At 38.5% G+C, this 18894-nt stretch overlaps 3 protein-coding genes across 5 annotated transcripts; 2 read left to right on the top strand and 1 right to left on the bottom strand.

The window, feature by feature from the left end:
• The first annotated feature begins 667 nt into the window (after positions 1-667).
• On the top strand, positions 668-1464 carry LOC133717841 (cysteine proteinase inhibitor 5-like). The gene has a single exon (XM_062144588.1). The coding sequence runs from the start codon at positions 1033-1035 to the stop codon at positions 1387-1389; it is 357 nt and encodes a 118-aa protein (XP_062000572.1). The 5' UTR covers positions 668-1032; the 3' UTR covers positions 1390-1464.
• Positions 1465-3427: 1963 nt separating this feature from the next.
• On the top strand, positions 3428-11786 carry LOC133714235 (protein LATE ELONGATED HYPOCOTYL-like). 3 transcript variants are annotated; one of them, XM_062140317.1, is made up of 9 exons: positions 3428-3655; positions 3943-3983; positions 4204-4401; positions 4487-4598; positions 4806-4867; positions 9065-9298; positions 9395-10657; positions 10897-11112; positions 11201-11786. In XM_062140317.1, the coding sequence occupies exons 3-9, from the start codon at positions 4363-4365 to the stop codon at positions 11606-11608; spliced, it is 2334 nt and encodes a 777-aa protein (XP_061996301.1). In that variant the 5' UTR covers positions 3428-3655; positions 3943-3983; positions 4204-4362; the 3' UTR covers positions 11609-11786. The 3 variants fall into 3 exon arrangements, with proteins under 3 accessions (XP_061996301.1, XP_061996303.1, XP_061996302.1); XM_062140319.1 differs by having other exon boundaries at positions 3949-3983; XM_062140318.1 differs by having other exon boundaries at positions 3943-4401.
• Positions 11787-12426: 640 nt separating this feature from the next.
• On the bottom strand, positions 12427-17483 carry LOC133714236 (serine/threonine-protein kinase ATG1a). The gene is made up of 13 exons (XM_062140320.1): positions 16914-17483; positions 16705-16822; positions 16275-16333; positions 15916-15980; positions 15134-15227; positions 14961-15041; positions 14696-14807; positions 14477-14531; positions 14062-14294; positions 13627-13988; positions 13195-13483; positions 13046-13116; positions 12427-12934 (listed from the first exon to the last, which is right to left on the bottom strand). Exons 1-13 carry the CDS (start codon positions 17169-17171, stop codon positions 12698-12700), a joined length of 2034 nt encoding a protein of 677 aa, XP_061996304.1. The 5' UTR covers positions 17172-17483; the 3' UTR covers positions 12427-12697.
• Between the last annotated feature and the right edge of the window lie 1411 nt (positions 17484-18894).

Below are 18894 nucleotides of genomic sequence, written 5' to 3' on the forward strand. Positions count from 1 at the left end.
TTTAGATTTTTAAGAAAATTAGTGTACTTATTAGTCATTTTGCACTTGGGTAATATAGTCTTTTAATAATTCAAATATTTGTAGGGTAAACTAAGAAAATGGTAGGGTGACAATAGCCGCACCCTATTTATAATGATGAAAATAATTTTTTTTATCTTTTGCAGTCACAATTCACTCTCTTAATTTTCTCTCAAAATGAGTTTAATTAATTAAAATTGTTTAAAATGACATTCCAATCAGATTTGGAAACAGGTACAAACCAAGTATATATGGTTTGAAATGAAGGTTAAATAAGATGGACTAGAAGGTATACTGAGCCGACAATTATCAGATTACAATAAAACACAACGCTTGAACTTGTCCAAAGCCCTTTGCTTATTAATTAATAGAAGATTTTGTTTATTTTTTGAGTCAATCAAATTTAGCATGGATTAATACATCAAAAAGATTTAAAAAAAAAAAAAAAACATGTGTATTGAATAAAGGGAAAAAAAAATGTCGTACTTTTCCTACTTTTCTGTATTCAGAGAACCTGAACTCGTGTATTAAGTATTTTCCTACTTTTCGGTATTCAGAGAACCTGAACGCGTTTTTCTTCAGGAGCACATATCATATATGGTTGCATTAATTGCATCAGAGTTTTACTAACAAACGAGATAGTACATACTACAACGCTAGCTAGCTATTAGCCGCTGCTCGATTCTCTTGCTCAAATGCTCAATATAAGGAGGTGGTCACTGATTGATCTCATCTGAGGCAGCTTCGCCATATCATTTGGATCCTTGCACTGATCCACCGCGCGCCGCCTCTCGACTCTTCCTGAATGCATGCATCTTAAATATCACATTTAATTTACCGGCCGGTTTAACAGTTTTCCTGTTCTGTAATAATACAAAACTCTTGGGGAAAGTTAGGAAACAATAAGAAGTATATTTGTACGTTATCGTCATCCAATTAAACACTGCCATATAAACTCTTGTTTTCATGATCTGAGCTGTATTTCTAAGGATATACACTAAATTAACGGCCAGGATGAGTCGGCACCACCTTGTCCTCGCACTCTTTGCTCTCCTCCTTCCTCTGGTCAAGGCCTTCGCAGACAGCGAGGTCATTGTAGTCGGTGGTTGGAGACCCATTGAGAACATCGGTGATCCCCATGTGAAGGAGATTGCAGAGTTCGCCGTGTCGGAGTACAACCAATCCCAGAAGAAGAACTTGGTGTTTCAGAGCGTGGTCCGGGGAGAGACTCAGGTCGTAGCAGGCATCAAGTATCGGCTCGTCATATCTGTCAAGGAAGATGATTCCTTCGAGAATTATGAGGCTGTTGTATGGGAGAAGAGATGGATGAAGTTTAGGAAATTGATCTCTTTTGATGATGTGAATAATTAATAGTGCTGGCGTTTTTTCTTTTTCTTTTTGTTGTTGTTGTTGTTGTTTATAAAAGGTCAAATTCTATTGCTTTCATTTCGTGTGCATCTTTTATATTCATGGTCGGAGTTGAATGGTTGATATTGAGAGAAGTATTCATCTTCATTTTAGTTCGTTTTCTGATTATTTATAAAGATTTATACGAATTAGTCAAGGTGAGCTACGTTCACACAAGTCAAAGTAATCCCTTTCTAAGGAGGGAACCCCTTTGTAAAATGAGAATGGCCACCGTCTAGTTGGCCTTGGAAGAAAATGTGGTCTTCTGGTTTACAATGTTCCACTGTGCCCAAGTGCAAAAGGAATTAAGGCCTAAGAGCAAGTGCACCGCATCAGGCAATTGGCAAAGGCAAAAGGAGAGGTTTTGCCTCCTAATTATGCACTATTCATTGATTTTGCCTTTGCCTTTCATTATTTTGGTGCGCACCCCTGTAAGGCAAGACTTTCATCTGCTGCAGAGTACATTCTTTTCTTCTCAGTTTTGCCCTTGCTTCTGCTTCTCTTTCTTCTTCCCCTTCTTCTTTGTTTCTGTCTTCGTCTTTGCAGCAAAGGTCAAAAGTGAGAAGAGAAAAAGCTGGCAGATAAAATAAAGTGTTTCATATGCTTTAATTATGTAGGTCCCACTGAATTGGTCGACCAGATCAAGAGGCAAAAGCTGCCAGTGTGCTTGATCGATCAGCTTTTAATCGGGCAATAACCCATGCGGTGCATTTGATTCTGGGCTGATTAAGAGGCAAGACCATGGTCTTGCCAGTTGCGGTGCATTTGCTCTAACCATGATCTAAATTCCAAAACTCGAGTAAGGCCAACTATGACGGCTTGGAATATAGAGCTTGATGTAGGCCTATTTTGATAAGCATAACTGGTGATCGATGCAGATAGATGCAAATGAATAAAAAGTCGAGTTATGATGTTCAATTATGATATGACTTAAAATTTATAAAAGATTCTTGTATCTTGCATTTGCATAATTGGTGATGCAGATGCAGGCCAATTATGACCGATTAAAATACGAAGTAGAATTACCATAATGTCAAGACTTTTTTTATGGCTTCTAATACAGTAATACCCAATTAAATCATGCTCTAACACCTAACGTATAACAAATCATCTGAAAATCAACTATAACTGTTTCGTTACTCAAATAAACTAGTGTTATTAAAGAGCTCCCAAACCTTACATCTAACGTCAAATGTCTAGTTCATACATTGTCTCAAGGCAACTTTAAAGTATTTTTTGTTATGATTTGCTTTTGTGTTCGATCAATTCTTGGGATATAGACGGATGTAACGAAGTGAAGTGAAGTGAATTTGGAGCAAGCCTACAAAGAGAACTAGGCCAAGTCCCAAACTACAAATAATGAAAAAGCCCAAACCTAAAACAATAGAGAGGCCCTAAACCCATACCCAAACGAAAATACCTAACCAAAACGACACTCCCCAGAAGCTTCTGAATCTGAAGCTCTCTCTCTCTCTCTTTTCACAAAGTAGGCGCGTCACATGATTCCCCTATAATCCGCGGCCTAACAAAACGTACGGCACAGATCGCACCCCCCTTGTCTCTTTGCACGTAGCGGTTTCCACACTATCCACGTCGGCCCAATCCCCCGCCTTTTGTCCCCGCGTCCGTACCATCTGACCGGTAACCGCCGGTGAACTCCACCGCCACGTCAGTGGAGGGCCCCACGGGGCACAGCTGGAGACGCTTTTACAGACTTAGCCTTCGAGGGGGGAAGGGAGCTTGTGGACGAGAATCGACGCTGGGAAAAAGAATTTTAAAAAAAAAATTGAAAAAGAAAGGAAAAAGCGCTTGTGGGCTAGGACGAACTGAGCCGCTAAATTTTCGACACTTGGCGCGATCTTGAGGCTCTAGAGGGCTCTGAGACTACAGCAGCCATAAGGAAAATAAAAAATAAAAAATAAAACAGAAAATCAAAAATCCACAAGAAAAAATAGTGGCTGAGATTGCTCGTGAACTGAGAGAGAGAGAGCTTCTGGTGGTGTGTGAGGGTGTTATAGTTCGCTTTCTTCTACCAGGTTCCCACTCCCTCTCTTATACTCTTTGCTTTTGCTCTGGAGATTTTCGTGTTTAGTTTCGATTGTTCCGATCAAGTTTTTCCGAGGCTATTAGATCTCTCCGTTGCCGGAAACTATGCCGTCACCGGCGAGCGTGCGGTGACAATTCCGGTTGGTGTCTCATTCGCGGAGAGAGCTCTCATCCGCCATGGAAGGTACTCTTTCTCTCTCGTTTTTCCTTAGGAATTGAGCTTGTCTCTTACTCTCTTTGGTTGCTGATGCGAAATTAAGTTGAAAATATTGATGATGAATTTGAGCTTTGAGCTATTGAGTTTTGAATTCAATGAGTGAGGCTCAGCTCAGTAAGTGATGAACAAAGCTCAGATTTGAGCAATGAAACTTTGATATTTCGATTTGGTCGGCAACCAAACAGAGGTTACGATTTTGCAGAGGAAATATGGAAATGGTTGCAGGTTTACTGATCGAAATTTCTTTTTCGTAGTTAAAGGTTTTGGCGTCTTCTTCTTCTTCGGGTTCATTTTGGTGAGGATCATGAATAAGGAAATTTATTTTAGTTCTTTCGGTGAAGCATCTATCTGATCCTCTCTCTATGTGGTTTCGGTGGATTCTGAAAATTTTATGGATCAATTTATGTTATATATGAGTATCTAAACAGCTTCGGTTTCGTGAGAAATTCGAGTGCTTAATTGTGCTGCTATAAATCAGAGACGGATCTCTACCCATTCCTGTGTTTCTTTTGCAGTAGCAGTAGCCCCTTGTAAGCTAAGTTTGAGTAGTAAAACCACGACGGCTTTACTAGTAATAGCGCTCGGTGCTTTCACTAATGAAAGAAGGTTCTTGTTCTATACTTTGCTGGTTAGAGAGGATTTGAAGCAGCGCTCAGCTCTGCCCAAGTCCAGTAATGGACAATTTCTCATCTGGGGAAGATTTGATCATTAAGGTAACAAAAGTGGAACTCTTTTTGGTTTAAAATTTTAATTGTGCAGTAAATGGTAAGTAGCTGAATTGTGGAATCCTAATGGTAGGCAAGAAAGCCATATACTATTACCAAGCAGCGAGAGCGGTGGACTGAGGAGGAGCATAATAGGTTTCTTGAAGCCTTGAAGCTCTACGGGCGAGCATGGCAGCGCATTGAAGGTTAAAATTCAAATGACCTTTAACTCTAGGCTCTTCCTCCTGTTTATTTCCGTACTAAATATCTTGTTAGCATCTACTGCTTCGAGCTGAATCCCTAAATAGCTCATGTTAGTAGTTTTGACATGATATATTGCTGTATTGTTTTTCCTAAGTTGGGGTCATCGTCTCAATCTTTTTCCTCATCTGTTGTTACTTTGTGGTTTGCAGAACATATAGGAACAAAGACTGCTGTGCAGATCCGAAGTCATGCACAGAAGTTCTTTTCAAAGGTCCATCCATACCTTTTCATCTTCTTCTTTTGCAAGATGTGTGCTTTGCTTCTTATGGTTTGGTTATATACAACATTGATCCTTTGAATTGCACATTTAGGTTTTTATGAAACATAGTGGATAATTCTGCTCTCCATAGCAGGTTGCATATAATTTCATTGCCATGACTAAAAACTACATAACCATGTCATCCTGTCATTTGTCTGCGAGATACTCTGAGGGCCGTTAGAGGTTCTTGTAAATGCTAGTCTGGTAGAAGGTACTTGTTCTTTCATATGCTTGTTAGCTGTATATTGTCTAGTGATTATATATAAAAGACGGCCCAGTACTTGAGGCTCTTGTGAATGCGAGCTGAATCCGCTACTCAAACTGCAACTTGATGGTTGATTGGGGCAAGCAATACATGGAACTGACTGAAACTATTTTATGCTTAAAATGTTTATTAATGCTTGCACATGCCATATCAGAACCTACATGAATTGACTGAATCATAGAATTCATACTTGGAACAAACACAGTTCCATTCTTTTTATATTGTCAAGTAAACTGTAGCAGTATATGATATGTAGTATAGTCCTTCCAGCCTTAGCACTCTCCCTTTGGATCCTTTTGGAAGGAAAAAAAAAAAAAAGAATGATGCTTATGCCTTTGGGGTTTAGGAATATATCAAATGAAGGGTTTTTTTTTTCCTAGCCCATTATATGAGAGAGATCCAGATCCAGATCCAAGATGCTGACTTTGATAATATTGGGATATATATGCTGATTTAGTCTCTCTGCATATTGGGATATATATGCTGATTTAGTCTCTCTGCATATTGGAAATGATGTTTGCAGACTTCTAGTAATGTACTTATTTGATGATTTAGCTATTGGCTTGTCCACTAGAACTTTAATTTGTGCATGCAAGCTGCTATGGTGTATAAGTCAGTATTTGCCTGGTGAGCATCCAAACAAATTTTTGGTCTAGTATTTCACGAGTTTCTGGGTCATGGGATCAGATTTCCTTGATTATCCTACAAAAGAACCTGAAGTTGACTGTAGCCTGTAACAAGTCTCAAGTTTTTTCCCTCAAGTGTATGTGACCTGTGTATAGTTTGCTTATATGGTGAGTAAGGTTAATTAATTCTAAACAGAAGGGAAAGTTAACTGAAATCTACTAGCTTTGGATAAGTTTAACCTTAAAGACATGAAGTGACTCACTTTCAGCGGACAACCTTAGGCTTCAAAGATAGAAACTTTACTACGGGTTTAAAGGTGAAATGGAGGCTACAGGTTTGGAAGTAAGCATGGTTTTTTGAAATTCTTTGGGAATAACTGTACAGGAAAATAGAAATTTAGGTAGGTGCTATTAAAGTTTGGAACTTGGTGCTATCCTAGGATTTTGATGACCCGATAGCAGTGGAACTTGGTGTCATGCCCAAATAGATTCTTTTAATTGGCTGATTACTTTTTAAAAGACGATATGAAATATGCTCTGTTCTAATCTTGCTTTTTTAGAACTCACAAGGGTTCAACAGTGGAGACCCACAGATATAAGATTCATTTCAAACATTGTTTCTTTTATTTATTTTTCTTTCAATGACAAATGCAAGTTATCTTCTTACATAACACATACCTCTCTCTCTCTCTCTCTCTCTCTCCATGATTGCTTGCGATAACTTGTTTATTTTCACCTTTTAATATTCTGTTGCCGATGCATTTTCTTTTGCTTTGGGAAAATAAGAGCTCATTGATTTCTATACACAAACTTTGTTTTCTTTTTCAAAATTTGGCATGCATTCAATGAAGGATCAGCTAACATTTCCATAAAACCAGAATCAAGTACTGATTTTTCTTAAACAGATTTTGCATACGAACTTTTTTTTTCTCTCGATGAAGGTGCATATCATCCCAAGATGACACTACCTCCCCCTGACATATTGATCCAGAATCCAACATCTGTTACCCTTTGACCACCTGACCAACTAATGCGGCTTCAAACTCTACCAAACACATTTGTCCACCTGACCAACTAATGTGGCTTCAAACTCAACCAAAACATTTGTCCATACTTGAAAGACTTCCCAAGAAGGCTTATAGATCTGAACAGTAATTTTCCTGTTCTTAGTAGACAAAATAATGAAAAGGGCATTTGAGGTTATCTCAATCTACAGTGCTACTTAATTCAGAAACAGATATCACTAGATCAATCTAGTATTCACAACCCAATATCGACCTAGTAATAATACCACCTGCACCTGGATTAAAGTCATTTGACTCTCCTCACTTAGATTATTACTACTGAAATGTTTTGAAATTTGCAAAAAGAATTGGCTGCCAGTCAGTAAATCCTGGACGACAAGTATGATATAAGTTTTGTGCTGACTATGTTTAATACTAAGACATGAAATTTCTGAGTTTCCTCTGTTTAGTCTCTGTAAACATCTAGTATCTTGTTCCCTCACTCTTCCCTCTGACCATCATACCCGGACACACGATTTTTCCTATTCTAGAAGAAAAAGGGGTTTGGTTTGGCCAAATACCCCTCTATTCATGTAATTATGTCATTGCGGTTCAAGTGGTTCAAGTGACCACTGATTCAGTTAAGATTGCATAGAATATGTTTGATGGGTCACCACCCTAGCTATCTTTTAGGTGAGAGTTTGAGTATCTTTGGTATCTCAGGTATTCATTTGCTTCAAATGCTCCAGACTATGGCAATGCTGAAGTCATGAGAGTTCAATAATGTTTGATTGCTAAAATTTAATTTCTGATATACCATGAGAAGGATAATCAGATTTCTTGTGCATTGAGGCCTTTTTATAGTATCATTATAATTTTTTTAAATTTCCTTTTCCTGGTATCGAACCATACCGTATCCCCGTAACCGTACCCGTTTCCATGCTTCTTAGATTATACTGTTCTTTCTGAATAGTATTGTTCTACTGCTTACTGTGCTTCCTGAGTAACCAAAGTGGTATGGATGTGGCAGACAATTGAGTGATATGGCTTTGAGTCTGAGTGCTAGGCTATCTGGCACTATAATTCCATAATTAAGTTTTGCTAAGGTGAAGATGGTAGTGCATTACTAATACCTATATTGGAAAATGGAAGAATTAAGTTGTGAGGAAGTATGATGATCCTAAGAGTTGCAACTAAAGAAAGATATAGATCCTGTACGTTATGTTGATTTTCTGGTAAAAAATTGGTTCAAAATTTGTTGGATATTGTAGGATAGATCATTAAACCAATGTTTCTTGGCGACCTTGTTGCTTAATAGCTAGATTTATAGTGAACTTGGCATTCTAGAAGACTTGGAATTGAATCTTGTCTCCACAAGTAGGTAATGGCTTTCACTGGTTAATTATCCCAGGTGTCTTATACAACACACACATAAGAATGAGATAAATTAATTAATTTAGAAAAAAAAAAAAAGAAGCTCTTGGATCTGGGTGCGAGGCTTCCCCTCCCATCAGGGCATTTGGAGGTCAATGCAGCAGGTCTAAATAGCAAAACCTTTACTCTGGTACACCTCCACCCCATGCTGGATTTCAAAGCAAACCCTAATCTGGTTGAAAGATTATAAATAATAAATTAGAATACAAAGAAGGAAACAATTCGTAAACAAAGTTTGTTGGTCAGTCAATTTGAATAGGTTAGTATGTCATCAAGCTCTGCTGGTTATGGATGCAATTGGAAACATCTCTCACTGCTGATATATAGTGAGGCCAACTGTCCACTGTTCCCTGGGGTTATCAGTAGGCATCCTTGTTTTGACTCGTGGTTCCAGAATGGCTCTTCCTCTGAACTTCATACAGAAAGATTCTGCACTCATCAGGAGTTGTGTATTTTAATGGCTTACTCCTGGAAACCACTACCAGTTTCCAGCCATCATCTCTTCATATCAATACTCCTAGACCATATACCAAGGGTTTTTATTATTCTTTTTGTCCTCGTCTCCCACCGAGATTGCAGATAACATAACCATGGTTACACACTACACTGATATGAACTAGTCTCCCATCTCTAGACATTTGCTGCACCATTTATTAGGTACATGTTTCCAAAAATGTAGGTTAAATTAGTGATACTTGAGCTATTTCATTTTCAACAGAGTATTTGAGACATTGAACTCCATTAGACCACTGCTTTTGGTGCCCAGTAAATTTTCTATTTAAATTCATTATCACTGACGAAAAGAATGTTTAACTTCCAGCTGGAGAAGGAGGCAGTCAGTAAAGGTGTTCCTGTAGGACAATCAATTGACATAGATATTCCGCCTCCGCGCCCTAAAAGGAAACCAAGCAATCCTTATCCTCGGAAGTCTAGTGAAGCTGCTCCAACATGGTCCACGTCGCATGTCGGAGCAGGGGATGGAAAACTTGTGTCATCAGCTTCTTCTTCACATTGTAAACAAGCAGTGGACTTGGAGAAAGGACCACTCGATGAGGTTATTATTTTTATTCTTTAAGGATAAGGACTTTTAATAGTTCTCATTTTACTCTTTCTTTATGTAACTTTACTTGACCTGCGACTTGATTAGCAGAGATCCAGTGGAGAAGAAAAGCCAAGTTATGGAAAAGAAAACAAAGATGAAAGTTGCTCAGAAGTCTTCACCTTACTCTCAGAGTCTCACTGCTCCTCTGTGTCTTCTGCAAACAAAAGTTCCATACCTGCACTCAGAAATGCTTGCACTTTTAGAGAGTTTGTGCCTTCAGTGAAAAAGGTAATCCCTCGAGATGGCAATGAATCTTATGTCACTATTGAACTTAAAGGAAATGAGAATTTGAAGAAAACTGATGCCAAAAAGATTGTTCAAGATAATGCCACAAGTGAAGCCTCAAAGTTGGAGAACACTAATGCTTTTAAGTTGGTTCAAGGTGAGAAAGCAGATGATTTGAATTGTTCATTGCCAACAGATGGGATGCGAAGTACTCCGGCCTGCCCGAGGAACGTTCCTATACACATACTGGATGGGAGCGTAGGAGAATGTAATCAAACTACAACCCCAGATTTGTCATTTTCATTCCAGGATTCTGTATTTCATCCTATGGGAAAGATTCGTGTACAGCCTAACCTGTTTACAAATCCAGCTGCATCTACTACTACTACTGAACATGAAAGTAATGTATCAAGATCTTGTATTGACCAATCATTTCCACCTATTCCACCTCCATTTACCCCATTCCACCACAATCAAGAGGACTACCACTCATCTCTTTCCTCCACATTTTCAAGTCTTATTGTGTCTTCTCTGCTACAAAACCCTGCAGCCCATGCTGCGGCTAGCTTTGCAGCCACATTCTGGCCTTACACAAATGCGGAGAACAAGGAAGGTTCTCCTGCATGCTCTGCCGGAGGTTTTCCATCTAGCCAAATGAACTCCCCTCCAAATATGGCAGCAATTGCTGCTGCCACTGTAGCTGCAGCAACTGCATGGTGGGCTGCCCATGGACTGCTCCCCTTGTGCGCTCCTCTTCAAACTAGCTTTAGCTGTCCTGTGCCCGTGCCCGTGCCCGTGCCCATGACTGGAGTTTCATCAATGGACAATGATCAAGCTCCTGCAGCCGAGACAGAGAAAGGACAGGATTCTCTTCAAGTTCCTTGCTTGCAGGATCAACTGCAGGACCCAGAACAGTCAGAAGCTGTGCAAGCACAACATTCACCTCCAAAATCACCAACCACAACCTCATCAGACTCTGAAAATGGAGGTGCAAAGCCTGATATTGGATCAAAAGCTGATGATAATGAGAAGGACCTAGCAACAACTGAAGTTCAAGATTCGAACAAAGCAAAGAGCAAAAAACAGGTTTTCCTTTAATATTGTCACAGAGTGGACTACTAGTCCTGTTTCAGTTACTTTGTACTTTCCCCTAATTTCAATAAAACTTTTTTTTTCTTGAAAACAAAGCCAAGAGCGGAAAAAAGGTTTTCCATAAAAATTGATCAGCTAACATAACTCACTACTAGTCCTCCTTTCAATACTTTGTACTTTTCCTCTAGTTTCAATAAACCAGTATTTCTTATCTTGCAAAAAAAAAAACATAGGTGGACCGTTCTTCGTGTGGTTCAAACACAACTTCCTGCAGCGAAGTAGAGACGGATGCATTAGAGAAGCAAGAAAAAGGTGAGGAAGAACTAAAAGAACCCGACATAAACCCAGCTTCTGAGTCTAGTTATCACCGCACTAGAAGTATAAGCAACATGAGTGATTCTTGGAAAGAGAGACACATGAATGATTCATGGAAAGAAGTCTCTGAAGAGGTATTTAAACATATTGTTTGGTGTATCTATTTGGACAACTCTGTTTATGATTTAATTGCTCTCTCATCAATTCTACTATCTTTTTTAGGGGCGAATGGCTTTTCAAGCATTATTCTCAAGAGAGGTATTGCCCCAGAGTTTTTCACCTCCACCTGACCTGAAGGATAAGGGGCATAAGGACACTATAGAAGGACAGCAAAATAGTGGTGAGAAAGACGGAAGATCTCTAATGTTAGACCTGAACAGCAAGGCCTGGGCACTATGTTGTCACCCAGATGGGGAGAAAATTGCATCACCACCAGGAGGGCTCAACGATGCAGGGGGGCTGTTGACATTAGGCCTGGGATATGGAAAGCTAAAGGCTCGTCGAACAGGATTCAAGCCTTACAAAAGGTGCTCTGTAGAGGCCAATGAGAACAGGGTGGCAAATGCCAGCAGCCATTGTGAAGAGAAAGGTCCCAAGAGGCTTCGCTTGGAAGGGGAAGCTTCAACTTGACATTCGATATTGCATGCAAAATCAAAGGAAACCTTTGCTTTTGCAAGTAATGTTATTGTTTCCCCCTTTCAGTAAGTTATATTCCTTTGCGTTTCATTTGAATTTTCAAGTCAAGGAGATCAGGAACTTGTCTGGGTGTGTGTACCGTATATATGTCATTGCATTTACTCATTCACTACCTTGGACCTTTGCAAATGCACTTGAAGACTTTCTTCATTAGATCGGCCATGATATGGCACTTTTAAAGCTACTTATCAGATAGAAATTTCGAAGTCTACCCATACTAGAGCTGCTTAAAGATTTCCGTCTCATGCAATTGGTTACAGGCCACTTGATTGTGCTTGTAGTTCTTGCAGCTGAACTGTAGACATATTTTCAGATGAAATGAGAAGCTTTTGCATTTACACTGAAAATAAAGAGTGATGCTTTCTAATTGTTCTGGCTGTTGTGAGAATGGTCATCATACACCGGAATGCAAGCATTATTATACACTGAAATAGTTCAATGGTGGAATATACCTTGAAGAGTCGGATGTCTTGGTTTTTTTGGTCAAATATGGGGATGATAAGATCCAGTTTCACTAGTGAGGAAAAATGTGTAATTCTTTCCTACGACCCAGTTGTGTACGATCATTGTGTCACCTTATGCATAGATGAAAAGAGAGATGACTGAGGGATACATACATGAATGTACAAAGGCCAATGGGGAAGAAGGATCAGCGTTTTTGCACACCAAGAACCAATTAGTGAGAACTGATTGCTATAAGTTTGGCACTTGCTATAGCCTACAGCCACTATCCAAATTTACAATTGTGACCATAGAAAGAATAGAAAAGTTATTTACACAAAACTCGTGCAATAAAGGTGATCTCGTTCGATATTGCCTGTGGTCTACTACAGACTTCCCTATAGTAAATATTTGTCACTGTTAATAATCATCATCACCATCACTCACGTAATAAAGTCGTGTCCATCCCTATCATTCCCCAAAGTTCCAAAAACTGCCTGCTGATCTGACCACAATTTACACCAAACCGGTAATATGCACAAAAAAGGAAGTTCGTTGAGAATGGCTGTACACCAGTAATATTTACTTAGTAATGGAGTCTTTAACTTGAACAGGAGTGGGATCTGGTTTGAGAAACTTGATCCGATGGGACTCCAAGTTTACCATGTATTGTTGGACTCGCTTCTTATTAGCCGGAGCCAAGTAAAATGGAGGGCTTAGGGGCAGAGAGGTTGCTTCTCCTGCAATAAAAGAGAGCAGAAGCATAGCTTTGGTGTACAATGCTGCTGCACTACCCTTGTTCTCCATATACTCGTCAACCTAGAACATAGACAAAGTCTACATAGTCAAAAGATAGTGTCATCTGCAAACAAGATTGCAGATTTATATGAAAAAATAAATAAATAAAATGGCAGCATAAAAGGAACTCACAGCGGCTTTTGTCCCAACGTCTAGAGCTTTTTGGAATATAATTTCCATCGCATCTGGTACTTCAGCAGCACCTACAATATAAATGACACAATGAGCAATATATACATGGTAAAACCAGAAAAATCATTTTTACGTATTGAACGTCTAACCATCCATATCTTGGACGTGATAGGATAACTTCTCTGCACGATCAAATGCAACTAGGAAACCTTGCTCGGCCCAAACTGAAACAGATGACGGCCTAGTAAAGTCTACATTTTCTGAATTGTTTAGTGACAAGCCACCCTGAACAACTGAGGATGCATTTGCTGAACTGCTTTCGGGTTCATCCTTTTCAATTGATGCCAGCCAACTGCTGCAAATTTGAAGAGCTTTCTTCCATATGGCCAAAACAACTAGTTCAACTGAAAATGACTCTAGATACAGTCCTGCATTGTACTGCAACCAAAAGTAACCATTACTTCTATACAAGAGAGAGATAGAGAGACTTCTCTGTAAAAAATTGAATTACCCCTACTGTAAAAAATATCAATCTCTGCCTATATGTACATGTTCCAAATGAAAACTTGCAAGTGACGTACCTTTTCCTGAGAAAGATCAGCAAGGACCTGAGCATGCTGATGTAACAGATGGAGCCTGGTCGAAGGATGCAATATAGATAGTCCTTGCACTTCCAGTAACAGAGTCGATGCACAAGATGCTGGTTCTATCACTGATCCTTGAGTTTGTGAACTTCCCACACCAAGAGAACCAGCTGCCAGCTCCTCTGTTTTGATGACACGTGGTATACCATGATCTTTCTGCTTTGAAGCACAGATAGAAGCTCTAGTTGTGGAATCAAGTTGCAGGGAGTGTTCAAGGTAATAGGAGAAACTCTCCATCGATGCAAAATGAGAATTAACCATTACGTAATCTTTTTCAATGGACTCCATTGAATCCGAAACTGTAAAAACCAAATTAAAGTAATTAAAATAAAGCACCAGCATACAGAGGGAACTACAAACAGAAATACAAACCTCGGAGCTGATCCTGTAAGTTTGGATCTTGATTAACAGATTTCCTCGGCCTATCACATGAAAAAGCTGGCACAAGACCTTTAATATGTGCAGCTGAATCTAAACTCAGATTTCCGATAGAGGAGTTGATGGGATGCCTGGCATGCAATTGCAACATCGTATTGGAGCCAGAACAACTAGGCTGTTCACCCGTTGATTTAAGTGGTGAAGTGTGTTCAACTTCCACCATCACCCTGCAGATTATGAAAAAAGAAATTATTGCTCCTTCAATTTCAGCTTCACTACGAATATATGTGGACATAATAAACTGCTATTATATGTACATATAAAATTGATACTCGATTTGTACTAATTGCCAAATGCATCCATAACCATTATATAATACAATTATAAGCTACGAAATGAAATGCTTTACCTCACTTCTCTGAGAAACTTGTGATTGAAGAACTCCTGAAACGACAGTCGCTCAACTGCATAGAAGGTTTGATTTTTACACTGTTAGCTATTTTGAAGAGTTTAGTAACTTTGGATATTCATATGACAGTTGGAGTATCTTCTCCCATCCTTGAATTTCTAAATTGATCAATTACACACAAGCACAATATCAGAGATGCCTTAAAATAGCAATCATTACCTGGATTTAGACGCAAAAGGCTTCTGCAGAGATCTACACAATCTGGATGCAATTCTTCCAAAGCACCTTGTGGAAACCGCAGCTCAGTAGATGTCAGAACATTATGAAAAAGCTGTATATAGCAGAAAAATGATTAAAAAATAATATAGCTCCTTCAAATATATAACTTTCTTACTAACCCTTCCAGTGGCTTATTTCTTAAGGATGTGCATGGCAAATCTTAAAATTTTACTACAAAAGGAAATCTAAGGATTCTTCCAAAAACCTGTAATTGACTATTCCCATCAAACGGTAGCTTCCCAGTCACCAGCTGATATAAAATTGCTCCAACACTCCATAAATCAGCCTGCAAAGACCATAACAATAAGTCAAATATGACATAAGACTGGCAAAGATGCTTAAAAACATGTCAATAATGTCACTTTCACAATCTATCACCTTTGCATCATATTTTTGATTCAGAATAATCTCTGGAGCCATGTATAATGGTGAACCGCAAAGTGTGTCAGCCAAGTCTTGGGGTGTGACGGATCTGCAAGACAGGTGAATCAAATAATTAATGAGTCCAGAAGGAAAAGGAGGAAGAAAAAAAAAGACCAAGTACCAGTTACATGTTGAAATATGTGTCAGTGTGTCACCAATATTTACAATTTTATATTGCCAAAAGAATTTACTAAGGTTTTTGAATTATTCTTGACAAAAGAGGCTGCTTCAGAAATACTTTTAGAAAAAAGATCTTCTGCATATAGAAGGAGTGATAATTTTAATAAACTTCTCCAAGTAACTTCTCTGCTTCAGTTCATACTGTTTCATTCTCACTAGTATAGTACTTCCATAAGCCACAGATTAAGAACAATAAATTTGGATGACAGAAAGGGAAGAAGCTGAAGTTCAAAAAAGCAGAACTCTTTTTACCACATGGTTATGTTGAAGGCGCAAAAATTGTATGAGCTTAAGACTAACCTGACAACTAATAATGTAAATGGACATGAAGTTTATTGGGTCCTCGTCCTTCTAAGCAGGCCAAAATTGGGATAGTGCTAAACCGGTGTTGGTGGAATATATTAGCTATGAACCTTTCTACTAGGAAATGTTGTCATGGCAGGACCACATACAAGCACCACAAAGCTATATAAGTACCATTTACTGGACAGATAGCGGAGATTTTACTTAGGTTGCAGCAGTAAAATTCACAATAAATAGATTATTTAGGATCCTACCTTGCAAAACCAAAGTCCCCTATCTTCAATAGTGGGGTTTCCTCATTGGCTGACAAGAGCAAGTTCTACAAATTCAACGTGAAACCAAGTAAGTCACAAACAAACCTAAATTTAAGCCAAAATTGTCAATGTCATAGAAGTTTATACAGTGACGTGCGGGTGCTACATAGTTATACATTGATTGAGAATACGTCAAAAAAGTTCTCATGAGCCACAAGCACGACCAACCAAAAAAAAAGCAGAATACCCGATAAATTTGGCAATTTGCAATTTTTGGCTGACTGATGTGCTTATTAGAATGACAGTAAGAGTTAAATCACCTAAAATATAACATAATAACCCAACAAGGTACACCGTACCTGTGGTTTTAAATCCCGGTGGATGAGGTGCTTTTCCTGAAGCACTTGCAATCCTGCAGCTGCTCAGGACAACCAAATTAAACATGTCAAAATCCACATAACCACTCACCAGAATAGGTAAAAAATAGCTAATGTGGAAGAGAATCAAAGCCTTATGATCACTAACAAGAGCATTCCCACTCATCCTAATCATAACTCAGAACCTAACCATCCAGAAATCAATTCTCTCCCATAAAAGCGCACACACCAAACTCCCCAGTCATTAAAGAAGCTTTTAACTTTTATCCAATTCTAGAGCCAGGCATTAAAGAAGCTTTTAACTTTTATCCAATTCTAGAGCTACAATTCAACTTCGGGCACAAACCCAAATAAGTAAAGATGAACTACACTACCAAAAACAATCAATCAAACCGAGCATAGAACACAATACCCAATTGCCTCATGAAGTGCCTGGCCACAGTTTCTGAAACTTTCCCATGGCGCTGTATGTAAGCCGCCAAGTCACCACCATCACAGTACTCCAGCACAAGGTAAATTCTTTCCTTGGTCTACAAAACCCAAAAGAACCCACATTTAAAACCCAAAACAGTTCAATACCCAGAATTCAAACGCTCTCAAAACCCAGAAAAAAAAAGTTACCTGGATGGCCTCAAAAAGGTGAATAATATTGGGATGGTTTATGGTGCTAAGAATCGAAATTTCCTTAAGTAAACTCTCGCTGACTTTTGGGCTCAAGTGTTTCTTGTCAATCTCCTTCACCGCAACTTCAATACCCAGTTGGCGATGGGTCGAGCGCCACACGACGGCGAACGAGCCCGACCCGACTTTCGGGCCCAGTATGTAGTCTCCGATCAACCGGGACTTGTTGGTGTTTGATGGGCCGCCGAGACTATCCATGACTGTGTGGTATTGGGTTGGGTTTCAGTAGAAGAAGAAGATCATTGTGAAAGAGTGGAGAAGAGGAAGGGCGGCGATGGAGGTTGTAGGCAGTGTTAATGGTGGCTCTGTGTTTGAGAGGATAAAAGGAGAATTGGTCATATTTGGGAATTGGAAACCAAAAAAAAACCGTCTGGTTTTATTACTTTTTGTGAGGAAACGACGCCGATGTTGCCAATGAGAATTTGCAGAGTGAGAGAGAGAGAGAGAGACTCCCAAAGTGACACTTTTTTGCTTTCGGAGAGTGAGGGAAGCTTTATCCTAGAGCCAAGGATGAGTAGACCTGTTTTTAAACCGTGATAAAAACTCCAATCATCTTCTTTTTAGAAAATACTCCAATGGGGTTTTAACTTTTAGAAAAGACTTCTGATGGTCATCATCTTTAAGGATTAGGCATTAGATTTGTTTCATGCGGTTCATTTATCCCTTGTAATTATCTATTAAAATAAAAATAAAATTATGAAGTTATGAATAGAAACTTCCTTAATTTTATTTTTATAATTTTATTCACTAATTTCATATACACTAGAATATCAATCATTTAATACTCGATAAATTAATAACCTCAATAAAATAATATTTTTGGCCGGTCCTAATTTGGGGATAACATGTTAAATTAATAATAAGATAAATTTATAAGATATTACATTAAAAAAAAATTCATATAGACTTTATATAAATTAATAATTTCTTGATACATAGTGTTTATGATTCGACTATGAGGCCTTCATAAAGAATGACTCGATCGTTGTTCATTTCTTCTTGAAATTGATGTTACCTTGAAATTGATGTTACCTGTATCAAGTCTTCCCTTTAGTAGACTATCAATAGTTTGTTAAGATTTCTAACCATATAGAATGCAAACAAAAAATTAAAAAAACATTTCATATCACTTTGCAACCATTACGATGATTTATAACTTTTGTCTTTTGATGCGCCTTTACTCTTTCTGTCACATACATCAAAATTATGGGGCCCATAAAATTACTGTCCCATAGACTATGCATGTAATACTGCATACGGGCTTGAGATCCTAGTCCATATTGCAAGTCCCTTCGCTAATATGAACACCAGATTTCTGGACTTAGAGAACTCTAGCCAACCCATCAAGTGATTGAGGGTGTTCAAACCCAGCTCAAGATCTCATGAGACACCATGAAGTTCATCACTTTTTTTTTCTTTTTTCTTTTTTTTTTTGCGAAGAACATGAACCTTTTAACATTGGTTTCCTAATTCGTAGTACAATCTATTGTATAAAATTTAACCCCAACGTTGAAAGTCCAATGTATCTGGACAACAAATGAGTCTCTTACATAATGTTACTTTTAGTCAAATGGAAGGGTATAAAAGCAGCGTGACTGGTAGGCTATAAGTGAAAATTTCACAATGACGTTGATGTATTAATGAATTGAAGTTCTATGTTGCACCACATTATCTTTTTTTTTATCAAGATCACACAGTTCCTCAAAGACTTTTTAGGCTCAGAGACTAATCCGTACCATATTATCTTTTTGGGATAATAACCATTTACACAATTTGAGCCTAAAAATTGTCTACTTACTATCTTTTTTTTATCAAGATCACACGGTTCCTCAAAGGCTTTTTAGGCCCAGAGACTAATCCGTACCGAAAATCATGTCAGAACGCTTCCTCTCCCTTGACCACCAAGAATAGATAGGGATTT

Source organism: Rosa rugosa, chromosome 6, assembly GCF_958449725.1.
Source record: "Rosa rugosa chromosome 6, drRosRugo1.1, whole genome shotgun sequence".
NCBI lineage: Eukaryota > Viridiplantae > Streptophyta > Magnoliopsida > Rosales > Rosaceae > Rosa > Rosa rugosa.